The sequence below is a fragment of the Chroicocephalus ridibundus genome, chromosome 2, assembly GCF_963924245.1.
Source record: "Chroicocephalus ridibundus chromosome 2, bChrRid1.1, whole genome shotgun sequence".
NCBI lineage: Eukaryota > Metazoa > Chordata > Aves > Charadriiformes > Laridae > Chroicocephalus > Chroicocephalus ridibundus.
Window position 1 is genome coordinate 7,586,822 of NC_086285.1, and position 26,079 is coordinate 7,612,900.

The 26,079-nt window shown below is 43.4% G+C and overlaps 1 protein-coding gene across 4 annotated transcripts; it reads right to left on the reverse strand.

Annotated features, from left to right (window-relative positions):
• Window positions 1–1,331: 1,331 nt before the first annotated feature.
• On the reverse strand, window positions 1,332–25,683 carry WDR86 (WD repeat domain 86). Of its 4 annotated transcripts, none has more exons than XM_063324360.1 (7): window positions 25,409–25,683; window positions 24,145–24,456; window positions 21,236–21,377; window positions 19,266–19,698; window positions 9,870–10,005; window positions 4,846–4,949; window positions 1,332–2,867 (listed from the first exon to the last, which is right to left on the reverse strand). In XM_063324360.1, the coding sequence occupies exons 2-7, from the start codon at window positions 24,305–24,307 to the stop codon at window positions 2,649–2,651; spliced, it is 1,197 nt and encodes a 398-aa protein (XP_063180430.1). In that variant the 5' UTR covers window positions 24,308–24,456; window positions 25,409–25,683; the 3' UTR covers window positions 1,332–2,648. The 4 variants fall into 4 exon arrangements, with proteins under 4 accessions (XP_063180430.1, XP_063180432.1, XP_063180429.1 ...); XM_063324362.1 differs by lacking the exon at window positions 25,409–25,683 and adding an exon at window positions 25,168–25,209; XM_063324359.1 differs by lacking the exon at window positions 25,409–25,683 and adding an exon at window positions 24,937–25,104.
• Between the last annotated feature and the right edge of the window lie 396 nt (window positions 25,684–26,079).

A 26,079-nucleotide genomic window follows, 5' to 3' on the forward strand; every position in this document is an offset into this window, starting at 1 on the left:
TCTATAGGAGAGCACTGGACAAAATGCAGAGCAAACTAGAATATATGCGAGAACTGAAAATGAGAAAAATATGCAAAGTGATGGATGTTGTTTTAATAAGAAGTAGGCAGGAAAGCACAAATTTATTCCTTCCTTCAGCCAGAGGTGTTCCCAAGCCTGGCATTACCGTATGCTGGCCCGTAGGCAGGCACTGACGGCAGCGTGGGGCTGTACAGGCACTGCTTCCCCTCTTTGAAGTGGCTTGCATAGCAAACTGGCAGTGACAACTTAAGAAGCGAATGTTTGTCCTTGGGGAATTTAAAATTAGCATCATAACATGCAGTGCTTGTCAGAGAAGCCATTCCTCAATGATGTAATGCTGCCAGCGCTCCCCCCAGTAACTGTGTGTGCAGAGCTAAGGGATCGGAAGGGCAGGAGGCCTTGGCTAAAAGTCGTAAGTTAATTTTGACCGTGTATTTGAAGACACTGATATCTTTAGCAACAGGCAGAAGTGGTAATGACTCATTAATTCCACTCTTTACAAGATCTATGTCTATTAAATCCATTTGCTAACTCCATGTGGAGCTGCTGTATGGCCAGATAAGCGATAAGCTCTTGTCTCTAACATAGTGTGGCTAAAGTTTTAAACAAAAAAGTATAGCCCAGACCATCTGTACAGCTCCATCCTCCTGAAGGCCTCCTGCTTAGCATTGACCTCATAAGCAAAATACAAATAAAATTAGCTGCGGAGCAGGCCATCGCCCCAGCAACCATGAGCCACCAGCTCATAAACATTTCCCACAGGGCCAGTACTGAGCGATGATGCTGGAACAGAGACGTTACGGTAGAATTAAATCTATCCTATGCAGATGACCTCCCAAATTAATCTCTCTTGGTAGGCATTTAACATAATAAATGCTGTTTCCTGCCAGGTAAGAGCTAACAAAGCTGCTCAGCAGGAGAGGCAGGCAGGTACGTAGCAGCAAGGACAGAGCTGGCAATGTTATGGTCACTGTGAGGGCTGAGCCAGCGCACGTGGCTCATCATCCTCCAGGCTCTCCCTCAAGACTGGGCTTTGGTTTGTGGCTGGTCACTCCCTCCCCTGAGTAGGGAAACTGAGCTCCAGGAGGCAGGTGCCCGGTGGGAGGCAGGACAGCTCCACAGCATGCCCCACTCCAGCCCCAGCCCTGAGGGAAAGGCAAGAAATGTTTCCAAAAGTATGTAACTTTTTTCCATATTCCATCCATTCTTAACCGCTGTGCATCCCCAGCCAGCCACATCCCTTCTAAATGAGAAGAAAATACAACCTCGCCAGTCACTTGTCTGTAGATGCCACATGTTTATTAGTCCATTCTAAAAAAAGGATTACAGCATTTTTGTCTTGCTGCAGTACAGAATAAATAAAGCCATAAAAATAAAAACATGTGGTTAGATAGTTTCATACTGGTTCTACAAAGAGTTATATCTGCAAATAGAAAAATATAAGAACCCTTGTTTATTCATGGCTCAGTGGTTATCAGAGGGGGATGAACCTGGAAAAAGACCAGGAGAACTTCTCTGGAGTTTCACTGCTTATCCCATGCAACTAACGACCTCGCAAACCAAGGGCAGACGCAGCCTCCTAAGGAGGAAGGAGAACAAATCTAGAGCACCCGATAAATCTTCCCATTTTGCTCTCCTCTCCCCTGAAAAAAAAAAAATGCAATTTGACATTCCCAGTGGATATAAGGAAAGCCTTTCCCCATGAGGACAGTCAAGCCATGGGCCAGGTTGCCCAGAGAACAGCTTCTGACTCCTGCTGCGCTGAGACCAGGCCCTTCAGAGGAGCCCCGTGGGAGCCTCCCATGTGGGGAACCGTGCCTGGGGGTAAGCAGGTGGCTGGAGGCACACAGCCCTGGCAGTGTGGAGACAAAAGGCACGCGAAGCCCTTGCTGCTTCCTTTGCTGAAGTGTGAGATCGTAAAAGGTAAAAAAAGAACCCGCTAGGCCGTTGGGAGGAGGACAACTGCTGTGCCTTGGCCAACAGCTGACCTTGGTACAAAAGGTCTGAGGTTTAGATTGTTCTCTAGCTTATGTTTTGTTTAAAAAAAAATAATTAAATTTCTGTCCTACTACTCCCAACTTCCCAGAGAAGTGTCCAGTCTGCTTTAAACTCCTTCTGCTGAGCCATACCATCCTGCATTAGTTGGGCTCATGAGCAAAAAAAAAAGAAAAACTGACTCGAAGGTCAGCTGTGAAAACTGAATTCGTAGTCGTACGTACTGCAGGGTGCCTTTCATTTCTACATTCAGCCACACAGGGGGCACGTGAGCAGGCAACAGCAGAAAACATTTCTCGTTGGGTACTAGACAGGCAGGAGGGTGCAATGCCTCTGTGCCAGCGGGAAATGAAAATAAGCAGTTGTAAGTTCTTAATTACACACAGAGAGGTACATCACCTGAAGCACGCTGCAGTCCCTCCTGACCCCAGCACTGCTCAGCTGAGCGTCATCTGCAGGGACAAGATCTGACTTGAGTCCATCTGACAGTCACAGAGAATCCCGGCTCCTGAAAAAGAGGTTCAAGCAAAGCCATTTCCCATCTCTTTCCAAGTTCTGGTTTACATGGACACAGTGGTGCAGAAAACAAGAGGTTCAGCTTTGGTCACTGATGGAAAGTCTGTTCTGGATGGTCACATTAATTCAACGGTCTCGTGTTCCCCATTTTCTTGCTGTACCATACAGCCGACTTTATTGTTGAAGAGACGAGACAGACTTCCCTTCTGAGAGCTCCTGCCCTGGGCAGACCTCTCCTTCTTCAAACGCCGCTTGTTTCTCTTGCATATTCCCCGGATGTCCCAAATCCTTAGCGTGCCGTCGTGGGAAGCTGTGTAGAGCAACTCATTGTGGATCTGGAACAACAGGGTCACACTTAATTCCAAACCGTACAGCTCGGAATCGGCACAATCCAACTGTCAAACATCAGAGCGAACACAGCTTGATCCTAACACTTAAGGCCTGATAGCTCACTGCAAGAGCCGGTATAAATTATCACAAAAGCTGCTGAAGTGGGATGAGACATTACCAAGTCAGAACTCATTTCTCAGCCACTTCACAGAGCCATAAAATATAAACAGCAAGAGTTATTTATAACCTAAACCCACTAGAAAAGCAATGGGGAACGAAACTCAATGTCAGAGTAGGCTGTAGCTGGGAATTTCTGTGCTGTTTTCAGACGGTTGGTTTTGAAGATGAAGCTTAAGGAGGCACCAAAATCAGCATCAGTGGGTGGGGGGGGGTGTTCAGGAATGCTTTCCTTCTCACTTCTTCCTTTGCAGTAAGTTATAGGTACGATTCCTCCTTCAAAATTTGTTTTCTTCAAAACCTGCCCTAATTTAAGCTTGATTCCCTCCTGTAGTTTCATTTCCTTCATGAAACATTTGCTGCTGTTGGTAATGTTTCCAACCATCCTCCCCCTGCCCTAGAAGACAGCCTTCAGTCCTGATCATCTTCCTCTTCCCGCGCCAGTCTGTCCACCACCAGCGCTCGCAGTCTCCAGAGACGGGCCGTGATAGCGAGCGTCCCCCGGCAGTCTGGCTTACAGCGGCGTGAAGCACCACAGAACCACAGCTACCCCATCCCTCATTAATATACCTAAAATCATATTCGTGTCACCACTTCAGTCCTCTGCCCTCCCAGGATTTTTTGCCCTGTGTCCTTAGAAATGAAATTACAAAAAAAAATACAAAGCCAAAATTTGATCTTGTCAATACTTAGGGCTGCCCAGAGTGATTACATCAATTATCACCCAAATACATCCAGGTGACCGTCTGCCACATAACCAATTGCTCAATACCAAGAGTTCACAGTTGAAGACCAACTAGACACTTGCCAGTTCAGAAAAATATACAAAAGACAACCACATTTACAACTCCGTACACTTGTGATCAACTCCAATAGGAGTTTTATCTATCTCCGCTCTTTTTTCTTTCAACTGTTCTGCCAGAAATACTTACAGTGTCTCACGTTCTTAATCAAAATCCTTATCCTGCATACAGCTTTTACTGAGATCCTGATGCAGGAAGACGCAGATTCTTAAATACAAAAAGCATCCAAGGATTCAAACCTTCCCCCCAGGATTCCTTGCATGATCCTGGTCTTTGCATTGACACCAGGGATTAGGAATTCTTCCCCTTTTAACCTAGACAACATGCAAGCAACTTTTCAGGGACTTAATTAACTTTTAGAAAATTTTTAAGCCAGTGTCAGAGACTCTTCCATTTGTCTGGTAGGATGTGGGTCAGACGTGAATACAGAGCTTCTTTGTCATCTTTACACCTTCAGAAAACTAGATCCTGATGGTGCTATAAACGTTTACATACAGGGCAGCACCACTAGCTCTTCACTAGGATCAGAAAAAATGGCAAGCAGCTGCGAGATTGTTGAGGGATGCCACCCCCGGCGGGTTAGGGGTATAATGCTATATATTATTCTGCTCGGATAAGGCAGAAACTTCTTTTCCGCCTAGAGCACTGCAAACACTTATCATCAGAGTAACGGAAGTCCCGAAGTCCATTCCCTGCCCCTGCACAGGATCAGTTACATTTGCTTCATTTCTTATGGTTGCTTGTCTGACCTGACCTGAAAAACCTCCAATCACAGACATAGAACTGTCTCTGGGGTCTCATTCTGTGGTTTTATTTATCCTTATTTATATTATCGAGTTTGTCTAAAATTACAAAAGGAAAATTCAAGCCTGTTACTTTTCATCTTACCCTAGAACAACGTCCAACCCAAGACACACAGAACAGCTAGCCACAGCAATTCCCACAAAACAAATGAGGGAGCAATCAGAAGCAAGAAATCCCAGCAAAGAAACCCATTCCTGACCTGAATGCAGTTGATGATGAACTTGTGTCCTCGGAAGATCTTCTGCAGGACACCACTCTTGGAATTGAAAGCTCTTGCGCAGGCATCACCGCTTCCTGTGAACACTGCAACGCAACCACACAACACAGCGCAGGGCCAGATGTCAGCAGCCACGTAAGGTCAGTTCATGCGAGTTCAAAAATGTACCTATAACTAGTTCACAAAGGAGCACGGTGTATCATTTTTAGGCTTGATTCTCTTCTCAGTTTTAGCAGGTTCAGATCATTTACATTTCCCTGACCCCAGCACGCTTGTTTTCATTTGTATTTTTCTAGATGCTGAACTGTCTTAAGCCTGAAGTTCCTGCGTACACCAGCACTTCACTCCACACACACTTCAAACATCTATTTTTGCTCTTCTCTTCTACGTGTACTTCCTTGCCTAAACATGCCTCAATAGTTCTAAGCAGGCAATTTATCTCAAGTCTGGTTTTAAGGATTTCCACTAAGCCTTCCATTTGTTTTACCATAGCTATTTCCGGGTTTCCACTCAGTACTACAGTACCTTCATCACTTCTGCTGCAGCATCATGCAGCGAAAGCATCTGTACAGCGAAGCTGCAAACCACAGGACCTGCGCTACCCATACTAATGACAGGAATTTGCCCTTAGCTTCATTAAAACATGCCGTGTTTTTTCCCCCCTTTTTCTATAAAAGCTTACTATCAGTAGGTGGGGCCGTCTCTGTTGAAATACCGCAGTTAAACCTTCTGTCCTCAGAGGTGAGTGGCATGTGTAGGCAGCTTTACGAAGCAGCTTTATAAATTCTTTCGGTGTGGTGGATTTCTTCAGCTAAATCCTGTAGCTTAGGATCTTTGCAAGCAGTAGAGCCTTTAAGTGATTCAACACCCAGGCTATAATCTGTCTTTCAGTACGGCACTGAACTGTTGGAGGGTTTTGGCTTTAACTCTTGTATTCTACGTGGTCCGTTGTACCTGTGCTACAAGAGTGGGGCTGGTTTTTTTTTTGTTTGTTTGTTTGTTTTTTTTTTTTTTTTTTAATAGTAAACTCAGCATGACCAGAGATTTTCACTGTTCATAAGGTTTCCTTAGGGTATCTTAACATGTTCAAAGAACAATTCCTCAACACTTCGGATCTTCACATCAGAACCCCAGAAGTTCTGCATCCAGAAACTGTAAGGCAGTGTTGAATATTTAGATTTTATACTTAGTAATATGCACAAAAGGAGCACAGTTGTGTGCTTTAAGGGTTACAAACTGTCTTCGTAAACACTCACTTTCCTTCACTTAACCCAAACTCCTCAAGTTTATCTAGAGATAAATATTTTAGAACTGCAAAAAGCAATATATTCACCGGTCCCTGCATTTCATGTCTTTGCAAAAGCCACCACCATGGGAAGATTTTTACAAAACTAAAGTGCCTGAAGACAATAGATACCTTATTGTTTGGGAGAATTCAGGCACTGGATTCCTAAAGGGAGGTGAAGAAATTACCACCGCAGTAAATTCAGGACTACACAACAACAGACGAGAGAACAGGCTACCTACTGCCATCAGCTATTCAACTTCAAATTAAACAGCAGGAGGCTGGGTACACCTTCAAGAAACATCCGGATGCAGAAAAATCAATGTCATTTTATATGGGCCACTATAAATTCAATTACCAACAAAATCCTGAAAAAGCATTGCGTCCCATTCTGCAAATGAGTAGTAACGATGTAAAGCAGGGAACAAGGTACATTATTTTTTTCTCCAGTGAATGGAAATCGCTTAATACTATTACACACAGGCAGAGAGTAGGAACCAATTAAGAGCTGTTTTCACTATGCAGCTGTCAGTTTACTTTAGCAATATCGCTGTCATGATTTTGCTTTTGACAGACATCCTTTATGTCTTTTGAACTGTCACTCTAGATTTATGAAGTCTCTTTGCACCTCTGTGTCTCAAAGGAGAGCTGTTGATCTAACCCAGATTTAACACTTAAATCTATGCACTTACATAGCACCTGTGAAACAAACAAAAAAATAAATCAACAATTCAATTTTATTTTTTACTTAAATTTCATAGACCCTTGGGAGGGAGAACAGGCTTTAAATGTTCCCTTGGAGTTTTTGCAACATGAAAATATATAAACGGCATTAAATTTTAAATGACTACGCACATATTGTAGGAGAGAAATCACCAAAATAATATCATTAAGTAAATTAGACTGAGAACCAGCTTTAATATTCCCCATGCTACTAATTACACAACTAGACTGAGGAACGCCACCAGAAACACATTCTGATGATTTAAAGTTTAGATCTCAGATGTGTCTGGACTCCCTGTACACTACAAAGCCATTTTGGAAACACACGTATATTTTTCCTCTCATTCTTCTATTATGTTTTCTTATTTAGACTGTAAACTCTTTGGGGCAACGAGCCTTTGGGTACGGATCAGATAGCAAGCAAGAGACTGAAGATCTTCTAGCAGAAAGTTACCACTTCTCAGACAAGATTATTTCCATGTTCCTGTGCTGGTGCAAATGCAACAAACCATGACAAGCTTCATTTATATTGAAGTATTTTCTCCGCATTATTAACAGACAGAGAACGAACACACAATGCTGATCTGTCCCAGGTGAACGGCTAGAATTTTAAGCTACACTAGCTCCAACATTTGGTATCCAGTAAACATGTCTTTGTAATTCTAATTGAAAAAAACAACTATTAGATACCGTGCAAATACACAATCAATGTGTTACAATAATGCAAGCAATCATAGTATATAAATTAATTTTTAAGGGGAAATTTCATCTTTCAAGAATTAAAAGGTGTCTAAATTCTATTCAAACAAGTCCCTAATATTTTCCCCGTTAAATTTTTTCTACCCTTCAAGTGGAGCAATTCGATTCTCCCTGTGTGACACTTCTAGTATTTTTGCGTTTGATTTAAAACAAGATCTTAAATAACTCTGTGAACACTTCCATCACACTATCAGGATGTTCTTCACAGGTCTGACTAAATGCAGAAATATTGCCTGCATTTTAAGAAAAAAAAAAAAAAGGAGTGTTATGGAAAAATAATGTATGTGTACGGCAGGGACAAGGTGGCAGGATGAGGGGGAAAGAGAGAAAAATGCAGAGCTGATGGGGGTGGCATCAAATAACAAAACTTTAAGTTTTCTTTATGATTGTTTTAGAGAGTCTGGTCAAGTCTACACCGGTTGCAAGAAAAGCAGGATCAACACTGAAAAAATGCAGCTCTGGAGGTCTCATTAATGAGGGAGAGACAGTCTCTCCACATCCCACCCAGACACGAAGATTCCTCACTGCATCAGGCCAACATGAGCTTAGCACAGTCATCCTTTGGGTAGCCTTTGGGCAGTCTTGATGAATTCAATGTTTTGGTTTGTATCTTTATAATTAAAAGGGGGAAAACACACATACGCACAAAAAATAATCAGTGTTTTGTTTGCCAGTGTTCAACCTCAATTAAAATTTCTGGTTCATTTCCCCTGCCCTACCTGCCTACATCTTTGAGCAGTAACAATTTCAGGGTGCAGCGTAAGCTCAGACCCTTTCCCCTTCCATTTCAGCTTTCTACACGAACTGCAAAAGCTGAAATAAGCAGAAATTATAACCTGCAGGTAGAGGACAGTGGGTTATTTCTGCAGTATAGGTGAGGAGAGCTGAAGTTAACCATAAATTATGATTAAATATTTTAATGGAGAAAAGTAGTGCTGTAGGTCTAATCCTGAAAAGAAAACCAAAAAAAGGCTTCCCAATTAAAATTAAAATCTACCTATGGGCTTGGTTACACGTTAAATTTCGAAACATAATTAACAAATCAATTCAGTTACTGGGTTATAAACGTAATCAGTCAGCCACGTCTAGCATGGTGCTAGACAACTGCCATTAAACTGTAATCTGCCTGTGCAGGTAGGACTCTCTTCTAATGTGTGCCATCTTGCATTTGTCAGCCATTTCTCACCATTTCTCTGCCAAAAGAGATATCAAGGCCCAACCAGCAACCATTCATTTGGTGTTACCTGTTTGTTTCATAGCTGAAGCATAGAAATCAAAATCAGAAAAGCACTGCAAATTTCTAGATTATCTTAAGACAGGCATTGCCATCCCGGTTACCCTGAAGGAGAGAAGTACTTTTTTAGGAAGCAAATTAAGGCACACCACGTCTAACATCAGTGGCAGAATAAGACCAGGATGACACATAGAGAGGTTTAGGCTGATAAAGAGAGGCACGGTCTTGTAACCTAAACCCAGAAACGCACAGATGACGTGCAGAAGGAAAACCAGACAAGAGAATGATTTAAAAAAGGGAGGTTTCACAGTCAAAATATACAGATACATCAACAACAGACAGTACCATAAAGATATTAACAGGAGTACTGAAAGTAGGGGAACTGAGTCCCAAGCACTAGTAAGGCAAGCAACGCTTAGCTACTGCAGAAAGGTTGTCTGGGGAACAAATACAAGAAAGAGGACAGATAAAGGGAAAACTTGTGGAAAATGAGTCTAGTCTAGGAGATGGTCAGAGTGTGAACAGGAAGCCTAACTGTTAGGAAGCAGCAGTGAGCGTCTGAGATGTGATTCTGCTCTAGGACGCTCCATTACACAGTACCTACAAGGCAGCAGAGGCCGGCACAGGGCTGCATATCCAGCAGCAGCACTTGCTGTCCCCGAGTATGCAGCAGAAGCAGACTGACAGACATCAGACTAGCAAGGTTAAACCACGACTATACAAACAACCCACAGACAGCTCAGGATTTAAGCCACTTCCCTTGGTAACAGAAATAAAGGAACTGCCTCTGCATTTGCCAGAAGAGGGAGGTGGAAAATGTAGGGAAGATCTAAGCTTCCCACATGGATTAGCGCAGTGAAGTTTGATACTGAACATAAACATGCTGGAGTTGAGAGAAGCGACAATTTTGCAAGCCTTCAAAATTATAGTATTGTCTATTAACAATCTTTGATCAAACATCAAAAAGGAGGCAAGGGATTGCTGAACATAGGAAAGGCAACTTACAGATCCCAGCGTGGTATTTCAAAGTGCTAACGCTGTGTTTGTGAGCCTTGTACGTTTGGATTCGCTCCCCAGTGTCTACTAACCAGCACTTCACTGTCCTGTCCGCGCTTCCTGAATACAAATGCCGATTCACTAGCTGAAGGGAAGAGAAAAAAACATCAGCAATAGTCTCTCAGGCACATTCATGAGAGAACTGCACTGAAGTGACTCATACAAAGTCACGGTTTCCAACTCAACAGCCTGTTACAAAGAGCAACAGCTACACCTTGAAACAGAGGGATGGTGAGCAAAACCAACCTTGTATTCGTCATGATCACCTCTCCCATTGACCTCTGGGCCTTAAAAACAGCTCCCACATTTCAGAAGATGAAAAACTTAGCCCATCTGCTGGTGCAAGCAGGCAGGATTTTAGTGAGCTTAACAATGCTAACCCTACTTCCATAATTAGTTACATTAATACAGCCTCAAAAAAGACCCTGCAGTGTAGTTTCTGAAAAGCATATTTGACAAGAACTCTCATCAGATTGTAAATTTTAATTACAAAAAACCTTCAGAACAATTTCGAGTAACAAAAAAGAGTAAATTAAAAATAAAATCCTATGCAACATAAACCAGGGCTTAATATGTTCGCTCTGCACAAGGGCAATATTTGGAAACGCTAACTCTTCCTTGAAACTGTTTTGTATCTGCATTTCCACAAGTCTTTTTAGACTGTGTTATCAAATAATTAACTATCCTTACACAGGTTTCTAAACATCTTCAACCGGAGTGTCTTCTGCTGTGTGTTAGAGCAACTCTGCCTATAAATCCCAAAGAAAAGTGCCTCGTTATGCTAGTTATCCTGCACACTGTGTGAAATCACAGGTGGTGGAGGTTGGTTTTATTCCACACAGATACAACAGAGAATGGCGAAGGGAAGGATTGCAAATGGGAAACTGAGACAGAGAGAATATAACTGGCCTGTGCAAGACTATAAAACTAGCCAGTACACAGAAACAAACTATGCAAGGCCTGGCAGCTCAGCAAGGAAACCCTCCACAGAGCAAAGAAAAGCCTTGCATTCTATATGCGTCAAACGAAAGCTTTTAACAGCCATCATTACGTACAGCTCGGATGGCATAATGCTCCAAGCAGAGCACTGGCCCAAGACCTGCCATCTGAAGTCAGTGTAATGAAGGCAGCCAGTCATCGTACGCTCTCACAGCAATCCACAGGCTTCAGTTTGCCTGAACATCCAAGTTTGCTTTCATAGACTTGCAGTAATCTCTGTATCAAAAGGATGGAGAGACAGGAGGGAGAACCCTGACCCCCCACAAAGAAACAAAATTAGCATAAGGACTAATAATACTGTGCTTCCTCTCTAAACACACAGATCAGAAGGCTCAAGCGACCAGCAGAGCACTAACCCTTTACACTTCTCATGTATCTCCAGGAAACCAACTGCAGTGAGCTCTGCGCAAAAGAACATTTGCGCTGTGCTACAAGAACATGAAACAAAAGGTTTTTAAGGTTTTTAAGATACAAAGCACTACAGTGACGAGACGATGCTAACACATGTAAGAACTGTAACGCAGGCAGACGAAGATGATCACTGGCTGCAGGTCCCACCAGCCCAGTTGGAGCAGTGCATGCCACGCTTCCTACCAGCGGAACTTGGCCCACGGGACAGTTTTCATAGCTAAACACATACCACTATTAAAAGCCAGCAGTACTTTGAAATGTCACATCCTATTACTTTTAAGCTGTTTCAGCAATGGCATTAAAACTACACCTCAATGAGGAAAGAGAAGGAATGACCAGCAGCACTAACAAAAACTGAGAGCTATACAGTTAATCTGACTTTTAATTTCCAGGCCCAACATGAAAAGGCATGAAGAGCACTGTCACGTTGCACCTGCTAAATGGAAGAGGCTGCTTTGAGCTGAGATCCTGCTGCACGGCTCTTGGCCAAGTCATTGCATTTCTTTTTCAGACATCTCGGTAGCAGCATCAACCCACCCACTGAACAAGAGAAAACACTAAGTTACAGACTCCTGCACATAGGGCCACTCTGCCTTAATGGTACATTACCTTACACTGCTTCATTTCTACATTTAGGTGGGTGTATAAATGCTGAAGTGAAACAGAAAAGCTGCAACTTGCCTACATTTACTAATTTTCTAGATATAAAAATGTGTTAAATGGTGTGGGTTTACACAGGTAATTTAAGGCACCAGGATCATAAGAGCCATAAAAGCTTCCAATGCCCAGTCAGAGATCTGGAAAGCTGGCTGACGCACCAACCACCTTCAGTAAATTCAAGGCCTCTGTGCTACCCAGGCTGCTGCATGATAGACTTTTAGGCACCTTCCTCCCCCTCACCAGTTTAAGCAGGTGAGCACAGTAGCAAAGGATTCTCAGCCATGCATGGAAACAGAAATACTAACAGGTTAAACAGTCTATCAGATGTCACAGACTAAGCCTGCAGCACAGCCAACAGCAAAACCCTGTGCAGGCTCTGACTGTCACACAGCCTCTCATTTCCATGGCATTTTTAAAACACAGAGCACAAAATAGGTGTTAGTGGAGAAAGCCATCAAGAGCCATCAGCTCAGGCTGAAGCTGCAAATCAGATCTACCTTTAGTGATCAGGCATCATCTCATTTAATTGATGCAGATATCTACAGCTAAGATAAGTCTTCTTACAGTCACTGCAGTCTAGGGCACGATTCATCTCATCCTGAAGCAGATCACATCTTAAAACTCATTTTCTTCCCCCTGACAAGGACGGACTTCTCAGTTGTAGCCATCTACACCAGTTTCGGTGAGATGACTCCCTTCTTCACTTGACTAAAGACAGGTCTAGTTTACAACTCCAGACTAAGGTACAACACTTCAGATATCTATATTTAATCAAAATAATCATAATCATCACACACTGTTCCCCTAGTCAAAGCACCTTATAAGCAGGCCCCACACTCTATGTAATATAAAATAAATACTTTCCCTACTTCACAGATGGGAAACCATGATATAATGCAACCGGAGTCCGTCCAAGAAAGGACTTGAAATTTATAGCATCCTAACTTTTGACTGCCTAAATGCCAGAGTGCAGCCCCGATTTGGGAGGCTGATCCAGGCTGCAATCGTCCCTTTCTGCAACACACAGGAAGCAACAGTGCACAGCATCCCTGAAACTGGTCGAGAGAGGATATGAAAACAGATGGGATTCTGTCTGAGAAGTGCAAGACAGAGGTACCATTCCAACCTGACCCACGCCAAAGTGGTATTTTTACTCAAGAGCCTTCTTTCAGAGTTTGCATTCAAAAGGTGTGGCTATCCCCCAGTGCAGACACAGCAGCCTTGGCTCTAACTCAGCTAGGTTGGACACACTGTGCAAATGCCCTCATGCTGGCTGGGCACAAGCCACCTTTGCTGTGGAAGCAGTGGAGGTCCTAGGGTCAGCCAGCAGTACGGATCCTTGGCTCCTGTAATCCTTTTTCTTAAGTCATGACCGTATTGAAAACTATCTAAACAGCCCAAGAAAGAGGAATGTAACACAGTTCCCCTGCTGACTTCCAGCCAGGTGCCTAAAGCACTGATTTCCAGTTAGGTCACCTTCTGCTGGCTCTCCCTCTAGGACTCTTGCTAACCTCCTTACACCAGCTTGGCTTCTCCTGTCCAGCAGTTATGGGACTCTCCGAATGGGTTCCAATCTCCTGACCCACAGAGGCCATTTAACCCAGATCCACCAGTTGTTAGACTACTGGGCAAAATAGTACATTGCCCTCCTCCTTGTCATATTCCTGAATGAACATGTCCACAGGTGCTGTTCCTTGGGTTAAATATCCCCACTGACATGTTCAGCTCAGCATACCAGTCCCCTCTCAGGAGCTGGACAAAGTATACTGACTTCTTCACCACAACGTGAGATCAAGCTGCAGCTTCGGTGGGAGCTAAGCCTCCCCACAGCCAAGACTGGCACCCATTTTTACATATGGGCATCCAGGCACAGTTATTTTCAGCAAATACTTGTGGGTTAGGTCCCCAGGTCCATAACTACTGGGCTTTTCTAGCCTAAAGTCTTCAAAGCCATACCCAATTCCCTAGGTCCCAGTCCTATTCTTATTAAAGAATCTAATTTTCTTATGATTTAGAAGGAAAAATGTAAAATTTCACTCAATAGATTTTTCCAGATATACCCAAGTCTGTCAACTCTTGGTTTAAAAATGATCAGTAGAAACAGTTACATATTCTAATCTGCAAATGCCTGGAGAAGCGGTGATATTTTCAGAGCTGTATTTTCCTTGGCTGGCTTTTGAACTCTTTCTTCACTTCGGCTAACTGCCCAACAAAGCTCCTGACAAGAAAAAGCATGGCAAGGCAAGGACACCTGCAGCAGAGCAGACAACACAGAACAAATTTGCAGCTCAGACACTAACGAGCTGAGTGGACATTTCAAAGCCAAGTAGCTTCAAAAGAATTAAAAATGAAATGAAACACTGAGACACATGAACGGAGCAATGTCTTAATCCTCAGGCCAAAGTACCATAGATGCACCATTCCATGACAAAGTTCAGACTTTGCTTGTGAGTAGCAAAGTAACAGCAATAGCAAAATACAGGTTGAAAACACTGGAGTAGTTACAGCTTTCCCTATTAAAAAATGACAGCTTTATGCAACCCTGACCTTGATTGTAGCGCCTAGACACACTACAGTTTGAATTAAAAACAAAAAAACCAAAAAAAACAATAAAAACAAACTCACATCTAGGGTTGGTGTCTCAAGACAGTCACAACCCTATCGCTCCACAAGCCTGGCTGAACTGAATATATGTAGCAGCTTAAGAAAATTTCCACCTGTATGAATGCCAAAAATATCTGCAAAAGAGCTGTTCAGCAGGTATTTCAACCTTATAGGAGTGGATTTTGCTCTCCCAATTAACCTTTGCTATAAAAAACAATTTAACCCTCATCCAAGGAAAGGCTATTGGCTCTGCAAACAGATTTGGACATACATTTTTTCCTGAAGGTCACTGCGCTCAGCCTGGCTCCCAGGAAATTCATGATGAGTTCACATCAGGAACCACATTTCCCGTTGCCTTCTTACCCTTCACATGGGGCTCAGTATTCCTACAATCTGCCAGCTGGGTCTTCTGTTCACAGCCACTTCTAAGTTAAAAATCACCAACTTGGACCAATCTCAAGTTACAACTATGTAAGCCTTCAGCCGAGTTAGACTTTCAGGATCCCATTCAAACCACATTCATTTTAACATGCTAACAAACTCCCTGTGGGCAAGAAATTGTTTTTTTTCCTGAGAATCCATCTAGAATGAGCTCTCTGGTCTGGCTGTTAGAGAACATTTTTCAACTTCTTTACTGCAGTGCAAAGTAATGGTCCTAGAAACATGTTTCTTTTCTACAGGTGTTGTTCATATTCCTCTAATTCACATCTTCATCCTCTGATGAATTATGCAACAAATACAAACACAAATTACAAAAAATATGTGCACTTAATTTAATTGGTGTGACAAGAAAAAAAAATCTGTCCCCATGATCACAACAGTTAAGCATATAAACAGAGCCGAGGCAATGGCTTTGTTCAAAGCATTCTTTTCTTCTACTCAGATTTAAAAGGCAACTAAAGGGAATGCTCCAAACAAAGGATCTTTTGCAGGAAAACAAGAAGCAAGTCCTTGCCCACTCATGTTCATTTAAAACTCCTTTTGCAAGAATGGAGTTTTCTTGGAAGAATGTTTGCTATAGGATCCAAGCTAAATTCCAAGCTGGAGCATTTCTCTCTGCCAGCTTTTGGCAGCACAATTTTGATAAATACTCAGAGGCAGAACAATCAGCAAAGGACAAAGCAATCCTTGTGAACAGTCTGCAAAGCTACTTTGGAGACATTTAGAAAAAAAAACACGCAAGTAAATATTTAAGTCAGGGTTATTCAGCCTCTCGCAGGCAGTCACGTTAATGAAAATGCATGTTTGATTATTAATTGCAAATACTGGGCTTTAGCCAGGCTTGAAAGTTTTAAGTGGAAGAACTTGCATGAGCTGCATAACTATACTCAGCCCACCCCTGCCTTTCCCCATCACTTCCTATAAAATCTCATCACTGGCTCCTATATGAAGAGGGAGCACTCAAAACAGCTGCTGTCCCTTGCCTGCCAAGCTATCAATGCACTGCAGGAGAAAGAGTGAAGAGTTCTGGCTGCTCCACTGCTAGTTACCTTGCCTGACTATGAGAGTGAAGTAGTCAAGGCTGCCAAAGCACCTACCATGACACAATTCCCACTGCAGATAAAGTCTCGGGGCAAAACTTTTGTCAGTCTAATTTAGACAGTGGAAGGACACGAAGAGTGGCATTAGAATAAGCTGGTACCTGCAGCAGAACTACTTTGACAGTAAAGCACATGCAGTCAGTTCAGCTGGTAAATCACCTTCAACAGACTGCTGCCGAGACAGCAGGGCAAGCCCCAGGGAATATCTGAGCAGCTCACCCTCTTCACTCCACTGCCCAGGACCACCAAGGATGGTGGAAAAGGGAAAGCTAAACGTTCACCAGTGTTTTCCGTTCTGCCATGCTAAATTAAGAGTTGCTTTCAGGCTGCTCTAACTTATGCTAGCTGGCAACAACACCTAAAATATCTCAGAGCAACTGAGGAATATTCAAAATCTGAACGTGCCTGTGGCATCACCTGTAGCTTTTCACACGCCAGCACTGCAGGAAGCAAGGTGGAAAACGTGGGTGTGCTTTATGGATATCTACCCAGAAACGCTCCTTCAAGAAGCTCCAGGAATTTCCATTCACTGCTACAGCAACTCTATTAGTATTTACTGGAAAGTAATGGGAGACAACTGGAACAGTCGAGACCTAATTTGCAGCCGTTTAGAACATCCTGGGGCATTCCCGTTAATAGCAGTACTTTTTAAAGTTGGGGAAAATATGGTCTCAATATCCAAATTTTTCCTGATCTGTGTCCAGGATGAGAGATCACACTAAGCATTTCTCAAACTTTTTGAAAGGTCACCCTCCCTTAGGGATCTTTACTTGAATAAATAAAATGAAAATAAGTCTTTATTTTTTCCCTTTATTCTCACACAAGCATTACACCACCCAGGGAACAGGTAACTACATTTAATTGCTGTTACCAACTCAGCTCCTCCAGGACAGGGGAGTGAAAATCTGGTGTAATTAGAGCTCGCTTCTGCCCTGAAGAAAATTAACTATTCTCAACAATTAAAACTGTCTGCTGGCTACTGTGAGCAACCCACAACTACCTCCAAGTCCGTCCTGACCCATGGTTTTTTCAAATACTATCCCAACTCCCTGCCACAGATTGCAACACTGTCACTTAGAAGCCCCAGGCAAAAAAGGCTCTAAGAGCTTTTTGAGAAGAAAACAAAAATATAAAAAAAAACCCAAAACCAAACACCTCTATTCAGGAAGTTTCTCTTCTGTTGTAACATCTTTGTATGGATTCTGGTGATTGACCCCTTCCTAAAAGAATGAAAATACCATGTGGGCTGTGCTGAGAGGCAGCCAAGTGGAACAGAAGGGCTAGTGTTGAACCCAGTAAGGAAGAGGGAGGAATTAGGAAAGATCGACAGCCTAAAGCTATTCAACAGCAGTATAGCGACTGCTTAAGCTGGGATAAGTTTGAGAGGCCTACGTACTAAATGCTCTCTGTGGGGACAGTATGTACCTCAGCTGGACTCTTCTAGCCTCAGACATAACTGGGGATGAGAGAAATGAGAGGCTACCAGTTACTCACAGCTAGAAGAGGATTTGGCCAGGACTGTTGCCAGCCCAGTCTTGGCAGCAGTAGTCTTGTGTACTTTGAATTGTTCAGGTTTTCCAAATAGATGTATTGGTTTTGCTTTTCTTCTCCCCTACAAGAAGTTCTGTTTGTTTAAAACCATTGTTTAACTCTGTGCTCACAAGCGGAGAAGCATTGCTCATTCTTGAGCATTCAAAGAGTGTAATTGAATTTCCCAGGCTTCTGGGAGAGGGTCAAGCCAGTTTTGTGTAACAGTTTTAGCAAGAACCCAATTAAATTAAAGCAAGCTCTGCTGTTGCCAATCTGTGCCTTGGAGAAGGGTTACAATTAAACAGCAAAACATAGCGTGACACTAAGAACAGCAACAGATTTACTTAAGCATTCTCAAAATACATTACCACAATATCATAAAAACAAGCTTTAACACTGAGAATTTACCCGAGCAAGACAAACATTACTGCAGGGCAACATGATTTTGTGTGGTTTTTCTTCCTCTCTAAAACTGAAGGAAAATAGAATTCCTTCAGTACTACCGGGTTTTTAGTCTGCTAGCGTCAGCAGTGACTACCTTCTTTAGAAACAAAGGCAACATTTATTTATCAAACATCTATTAAAAATACATACTGCAGCCTTTGTAAAGGAAAAGCACTTAAGGATGACAAACACGGAAGGTAGTGAGAAAAACTATTGTCATTAACTTCAGTCAGACACACACATTTAAAAACATTTAAGGTTAGCTGACCTGAAGCTAAGTTACAGACCATCATTTACCTTCTTTAAATGTACCATTAGCATTTTCTAGTGGACAATGGAGTGTACAGGACAAGTACTTGTGCAATAGTTCCCCTTTGCCTTCATCTGCCTAACCTCGTTCTCTCCTCTGCAACATTAACAAACCTGGCAGCATTCACCAGAAAAGTACTGCGAATAGAAAACCACAATATAGTCCTTCAGGTCACATTAATTTCCCCCCCACACACCCCCTTCATCATTTCCTGATTTCCCTCCCCCATGCTCTACTTCTCTTTTCTTTCCCTTGCCCATTCTCTCATCTTGGCCATCTCTTTCTCCCTTTCTTTTTTCTAATTATGTCTGTGGGGGTTTTAAAGCAGGATTTTTTTCAGCTTTATGCTTTCCTATTATCTTTTGCCCCACAATTTTGAGTTGGGTTTTGGTGGTGTTTTGGTTATGGCGATTTATTTTTTGTTAAGGTAACTTAAAAAGCAGAGTAAACCAGATATCTGACCCTCTCTCTGTTTACTTGCACAATCAACAGCTCAAGTTATTTTTCTTCCAAGTCTGGTGATCCTATGTACGCAATTCTACTCAGAAGAACAGTCCTTCCAGCCATGCTGCTCATCAGTTTCAAGACCTAAGAGGATTTAAATAGATAACTGAGCTAGAAGCTAGACCAGAATAGCCACTAGAAGCCAACAGGATACCAGAAACGGTTTTAGAGCACTCAAGACCACAGAGCACTATTATTTTGTTATTAGATGAATGCTTAAGCTTACCATTTATAACCTGTCTCAGAAGAGCTTCTTTATGAATGAAAAGACAGTGCAGACCCACATGAGTTAGGATATGGATACCCCCTTTGAACGGCTCTTGAAGAAACCTCTGTTCTTACCTCTAGGCAAATTACTGATCCTTGATGCTCTTTGAACACTTTCAGCTGCTCACCAGTGACAATATTCCACGTTCGAATGGTATAATCTGTGCTGCCAGAAAACAGCTCCCTGTTTGGTGCGTCAAGTATAAGGCATAAGACAGCCCCAGTGTGTCCCAGCAGAGTCTGGTAACAGCGCCCACTGGACACCCACCAGACCTTAACAGTGCAGTCTGTGCTACCTGTCACTAGGAGGTCTCTGCTCACTTTCTCCTCCTCTTCCTCTTCCTCCTCCTCTTCTTCAAGAACATCCCTGGAGGAATAGTGAGCTAGAGTCAGGACACAGTTCCGATGGCCCCGGAATTCCTGGATTTGTTTCTCCTTGTCCACACTCCAACAACGGGCCGTCCTGTCATAGGAGCCACTAAAGAGATAGTCTTTGGCAACCAGGATCCTGCAAAAAATAAAGTTTGCATATATGAACGGTATCATTATTTTTACTTAACTATTTTTTGGTCACAATTTCAATGCCAAGTACACTGAAGTTAGAAACAGTAGCATGAACACAACGTATAGAACCCTGATTCAGCATCCCTGTCTAAGAGACATTGTTTATCAACTTTTTTGTTGGGTTTTTTTTAAATAAAAAAATAAAAAATCCACAAACAGCAAACACTTCCCTGTTTCTGCTTTTAGGATTGAGACCTCTTATTCAGGAATATCAATGCAGACATTTTAGCACTATAGCATTGTAACTTTGGGCATTTGTGTTTTTCTAAAATCTTTTCCAGCATCATTATTATGTACTTTTCATAACTTACACGTGCTAACTAAGAGTTTGTGGTGGTTTTTTTTTAAGGAACTCATTTTTGATAATTATTTATCAGTATTTCTTTACAAATAATTATCTATAAACCGACCTGTGAAAATATCTTGGAATTAAAATACAATTAAAAACCAAAAATCCAGGAACCTGAACTGTAACTGGCAGTATGCAAAGATAATCATCTTTCCATCATCAAATAGAGAGTGTGCAGGGCAAGAAAATACACACCTAATTTCTCTTAGCCCAGGATCTCATAAGACATAGAGCAAAAGCACCACACTTACTACATAACTGAAGAGTGAATCAGAGATTACAGCTCAAGAATTCAACTTACTGGGCCTCCAAAATAATAACTAGTAGCTGCACAAACATATAACAACAGAAAAATCTCTACAGTTTGTATTTACAAACCAGAGATGGGGAACATCATAACCTGTCTTCTTTGTCAGCTGAGTTTGGCCCTCTGGAACCTTTCAAACTGGCAATAAAGTCATATGAATAGGGAACACATTTCCCATTTACTGATTCAAGCAAAAATCAGGCCAGTGCCAAAATACAGACAGAGCCAGCCTTTGTAACTATTTACAGAATCTAGCTACACATCATATGTGTTTTGAGTTTAGTAAGGAATAAAAAAACCCACCCACCAAAAAAAAAGTAACAAAAGGATACCAGTGTTTGACTGTTCTCTTTATCATTAATTAAATCCAGCCCAACTATTAAAGAGGCATTTTAAATTGACGGGCCAATCAGTCACGCATAATCAGTTTAATATTAAACTTCATTTGCACAAACAGGAATAGTAATTCCAGAAAAAGTCCTGACTTTATCCCTCTTACTGACACAAAGGCTTGACGTGATGTTTTTAAATCTATTTATCAGAAGCATCTGTTATCAATTGAATAATTTCTTCTGGAATTTCATTCCTAGCCCTGGATTCAACTCCCCTGCTGTGTGCCTTTCATTTCTCTCCTATCTGCTGCCTATGGATGTGTCAGCACTGTTGCTAGGAAAACTAATCATTACAGCACAGAACATGTGTAGCATGAACTCAAAGGTTTACACAACCCATTTTATTAGTGTAGTAACAGAGAACTGCAGGAAAATGACAATATATACAATAATAGATTACAGGAACACAAGGGAAGAACTCCACGGAACCAACCTGTTCACAATTGATGTGTGTCCTCGGTAAATGGCCAGGCACTGACCTGTCATCACATCCCACTTTCGAATGGTATGATCTGCGCTACATGTGAAGGCAGCCTCATTTTCCAAGTGGCAAAAGGTGATGTAACTTTCATGTCCTAGGAATAACAAAGGAAATAAATTAAATCACTGTGCATGCAAGCAGGACAGACTACTTGAGCTCTTCACCTTAACTAAAAGAAAAATACAACAAACAAGTGGACCGAAGCTCTAGTTTTAAATGCACCACCACGTTCTTCGCATTTAAGGATCTGTATAAAACATAACATTTTTAATTAACAGCAGAAAACTCCATTGATACACAAATTAAGTGGAAAACAGTACAGTTCTACCAATCGAGCAGACTGAACAGTATTATAAAAACATGAGCTAAATTAGTATCAGTATAATAAATCTCAGACTAATGAAGTTTAAAACCAGTAAAAAACTGGCTTATTTTTTAATAAAGAAATGCTTTTGCTTCCTTCTTCTGAAGTCAGAAAAAAGAGGCTGCATTTTGACCCAGCCCATTGATTGTCAGGACAAAACCAGCCCTAAATTAAAGCACGAAACTATGAGAAAACGAAACGACATGAAACTCACCAGCAAGTTTAGTTTCATTGTCCAAGCAGAATGAAACACAAACAAAAACACCTATCTGGGTAACAGGTCAACCAATACTTTTCCCATTATGACTAATAACATAAATAAATCCCACAATTTTCAAAATATCAGCATACCTTTAAGGAAATGACACAGAAAGAAAGAATAAGAGAACAATTATTTATTCACTATTCAGAGTATGTTGAGATTCTACAGATAACAATAAAAATAGAAACAACCGCTACTCTAAAAATTTCATGCTGAAAAACAGGGTAATACTAGCAAAAAGGAGTCAACATTACGACCTTAAGATTTTGTTGTTGCTTAGCAAGATGTGTCATTTTTCTATTGTATTGTTAAATCCACCGCATTTAAAAATCACCTTAGGATTCGAGTCCCAGATTTTTCCAAGATCTCTTGTGTGAAATTGTTGTCAACTATCTAATTGTTGGGATAGTTTTATCTTGCACTCTTTTGTTTTAATTATTTAGACTGTAAGCTTTCAAGATCCGAACTGTTTCCTCTTAAGTAACTACTACGAAAGAGTCACAGACATTAGTTGAAGCTCGTGGGCCGTACTGTGATTTAAATAACACTATTCTTTGAGGAGAAAAGAAAAAAATATAAGAAGGACAAACACAATTAAAGAGAGAGAGATGGACAAAGATATTAGAAAAACGGAATCATGTTGTAGAATAAAGAGATGGTAAAAAAAACTGAGGGAAAGCAGACTGCCTAGTAAAACACTTTGTTTCACTGACTGCAAGAAACAGATTTTACTACAGCTCCTGTAGTTCAAAAGCCTTGTTGTAGTTCAAAAGCGAACCAGAATCCACGTTATAAACATGCATCTTGTTTCCTCTTAAGCAAATTCACCAGATGTCAAAAATGAAACAGATCAGCAGGACTACAGGCAAAAACTATACCCATCCTCACATTTTCATGTAAAATTTTTGCAAAGCAGCTTAAATGGGACAGGTTTCAACCAGCAGCATTTTTCTCATGTAATTCTGCTCTGGGAAGACCAAAAAAGATCTTGGTTACTGCGCCAAAGTCTGTCAGTTAGATTTTAACCATCAATAACACTCAAGCCACACAAAGGATGCCAAAACCCCCTGGGGCAGACAAGGTCTGGTGCTGGTGTAGTCAAAAGCAGCCTACACAAAAGTCTGTTGGTTATGCCGCCGTGGAAGCTTGAAGCTGTGTTAGAGATACAGGTTTATCAGCAATTATAGCTTGAATGATACAAATTTACACAAGAACTCTGTGTGTACGTAAATATAAAACACAGTTATCTGACTCGACTGACTGTTCACAAACTATCTAGACAGCCTTCTTTAGGGTTCACCCCAAACACTAGGAGTACATAGGCCAGATTCTGAACATCATCCAATGTATTTCTCTTTCTAGTTAAAAGCTAACTGGTTGTTTACAGGGATTTCTAAGCCCAAAGCGAAGGCAGTGAGTTTTCCAGGAGTTAGAACCATGGCAGGATGTGGGGAAAAAAGACAATACTCCATAGCTAAAAACAAGCAAGCAAGCAAACAAACATCTCCAAAAAGAAAAAATCACAGCAATGTAATTTCTTCTTTGGAAGAAAAAGGGATTAGAAATTCTAAATTTAAGAGCATTTTTTTCTGTATTGAGAAAAAAAGAACATAAGTGAGTGACAATACAAATATCTTTAGTCCACATCTGACTCCTGCATGACTGTACTTCCTACAGAGTTTTTCTTTGCCTTTTAATTATTGAGATGCTAGTCTAAGGGTAATAAATTTTGTTTAAAATGCAAAAACAATTTACAATGAGAAAGCCTAGCAATTAACATTTCTGTGCGTCAAATGTGGAGAAAAAATTAGCCTATTTAGTAAGGTTTCTTTCCAGACTTCTGGGTCAAGAGGTTCTAAATAAAAATTGTCTGAAAAATGAAATGATTAAAAGGAAAAAAAAAAAAAAAAGAAAAGAGAGAGAGAAAGAGAAAAACAAAAAGTCCAGATTTCATCAGGGTGTAAAACAGAGGACTTCCAGAACGAGACATAAGTTAAACAACTGCTAAGTTCCACAGCCTGAGATAAAAGGATCCATGCATTCAGTAGCACTGGTAACCTGCTCTGGGTGGAACAGCTTCTGCTTAACATTACTGTAACCAATACTCAAAAAAAACACAAAACAAAATAAGCATTATTTTGGCTGCCCAGCAGACTTCGGGGACTGAAAGAGACCAGAACATGATGTGTGGCCTGTGCCATGGCTCAAAAACTAGGCGAAAAGGAGCTACTGTACCTTGGAAGTGGCCATGGCACTGGCTGTCGGCAGTGCTCCAGAGCCGCGCAGTGCCATCCTCGCTACCCGTGAGCAGGCGCTGCCCGTCCGGGCTCAGGCTCAGCCAGTTGATGCCTCCTTGGTGATCTGTACAGACCTTCACTGCTGAGCCACTGTTCCCCATCCCGCCGGTCCCAGACAAGGCAGAGGCTGCGGGTCAGATCATGGGCACTGCGCAACCCGCAGACTGTGCTCTGGGCCTCCAGCTGACTCCCACCGACCAACCTCAGCCATTACCTCAACTCCGAAAAATCATCGGGGTGGTCCGGACAGCTGCAGAGGGACAAAAAGGAGGAAGAGGAGGGCACGTCAAATCACTTTATCTCCCCCGTGGATACATCACTTTCCCAGTCAGGGTGTGCTGAAGCCATTGAGTGCCCCTTTCTCCGCAGGAACCAAAGCCCCACCGTTGTAAGTTGGCCCTTCAACCCCACTGGTGCGCCTCCTCCATGGGCACAGAGGTACGTCCAGCCCCTCGGAGGGGACCCAGCCTGGATGGCGGCGGAACCGCTACCTGGTGCCCTGCTCTGAGGCTGCCGGCACACCGATTCTTTTCAAGCAATTTCAAGGCTGACTTGGGGCACGCTGAGGAGGCGACGCCTCCGAGCGAGGGAATCCCGGCCTCAGGCGGCCCCCACCGCCCCGAGGGCCGCCTGCCCCCTCTCCCGGCCGCCGCGGGATCACCTCAGCGGCCCCCGGCTGCCGCCATCCCCCCCACACGGCCCCACCGGCATCTCCGCCCTCGACACTTACTCGGACACGGCCCCGGGCTCGTCTCCGGCGGAACGATCCCGCAGTTACCCTCCGGGCGGAGGGAACCTCCTCCCGCCGGAGGGGCCGGAGCCGGCGCCGGGCCGAACGTGGGATCCCCCCCGCCGCCGCCCTGCGGGGAGGCGGGAAGGGCTCCCCTCCGCCCCCGCCGTGCCCCCCTCAGGCCACCTCGGGGCGGTTCCCCACCCCCAGCGCCAGCCCTCCCTCCGTTACCTCCCCCTCCATGGCAGAGCCGCTTCTAAGCGCGGCAGCCCCTCTCCCCGGGGCGGGCAGCCGCTCCCTCCCCCCGCCCGCGCTGCTTCCTTGGGGCTACCGCTCCCCGCCTCGTCCTCCCAGGAGGTGCCCGGCGGCTCTGCCTCTCCGGGACGGCCTCCCCCGGCAGCAAACCCCCTTTTCAGGGGAAAAGAGGCATTCCCCCACCCCCCGCCTCCCCAGGGCTGAAGCCGCCCCTTACCTCCTTTCAGTCACCCGGCGGTGAGGGGGGAAGAGTTGAGGGGCCGGAGGGTCTTTCCCGGCTGGGCACCCTTTAATAACCGCGCTGCGACCAAAACAACCCGACAACGCTCTCACCACCCCCTCAGCGGAGTCCCCGGGCTTCTCCTCGGGGGGAGGCAGCGCTTCCAGCCGCACGTTTCGCCCCCTCAGGCCGCCCGACGGCCCCGCCGCCTCAGGGCACCCCCCGGGGGCACCGGCCCCGCGGCGGGAAGCCGCGTTTCTTCCCCGGCTTCTCAGGCTGGTTCCTCCCGGCGAGGGGACGCAGAGGCTTGTGCCGCCGAGCTGGGGGCTGGCTTTGAGGGAAGCCATTGCCTTTTGTTCCTCCTCTCGCCCCCCCCTCCCCCCCCCCCCCGAGCTCCGGACAAACTTCTTCTCAGGAGCACCCCCCCATCCATGGGAGCCCCCAACCCCCTCTCTTGCTCCGAGCCTTCCCAAAGCTTTTTGGGCCATTTCTTGTTAATACAGCTCCTTGTCCCATGCACTCCCAGTACTTGGGCTGGTAGCAGGGCTCCTGGCTTCATGCTGCCCTAAACCCCCTGTCCAAGGGCTCCGACATGGCGGGATGGAGCTGCTCCAAAGGGGGGCTCTGCTGCCTCAGGAGCTGTGGGGAACATGGGCCAAAAAGGGTCC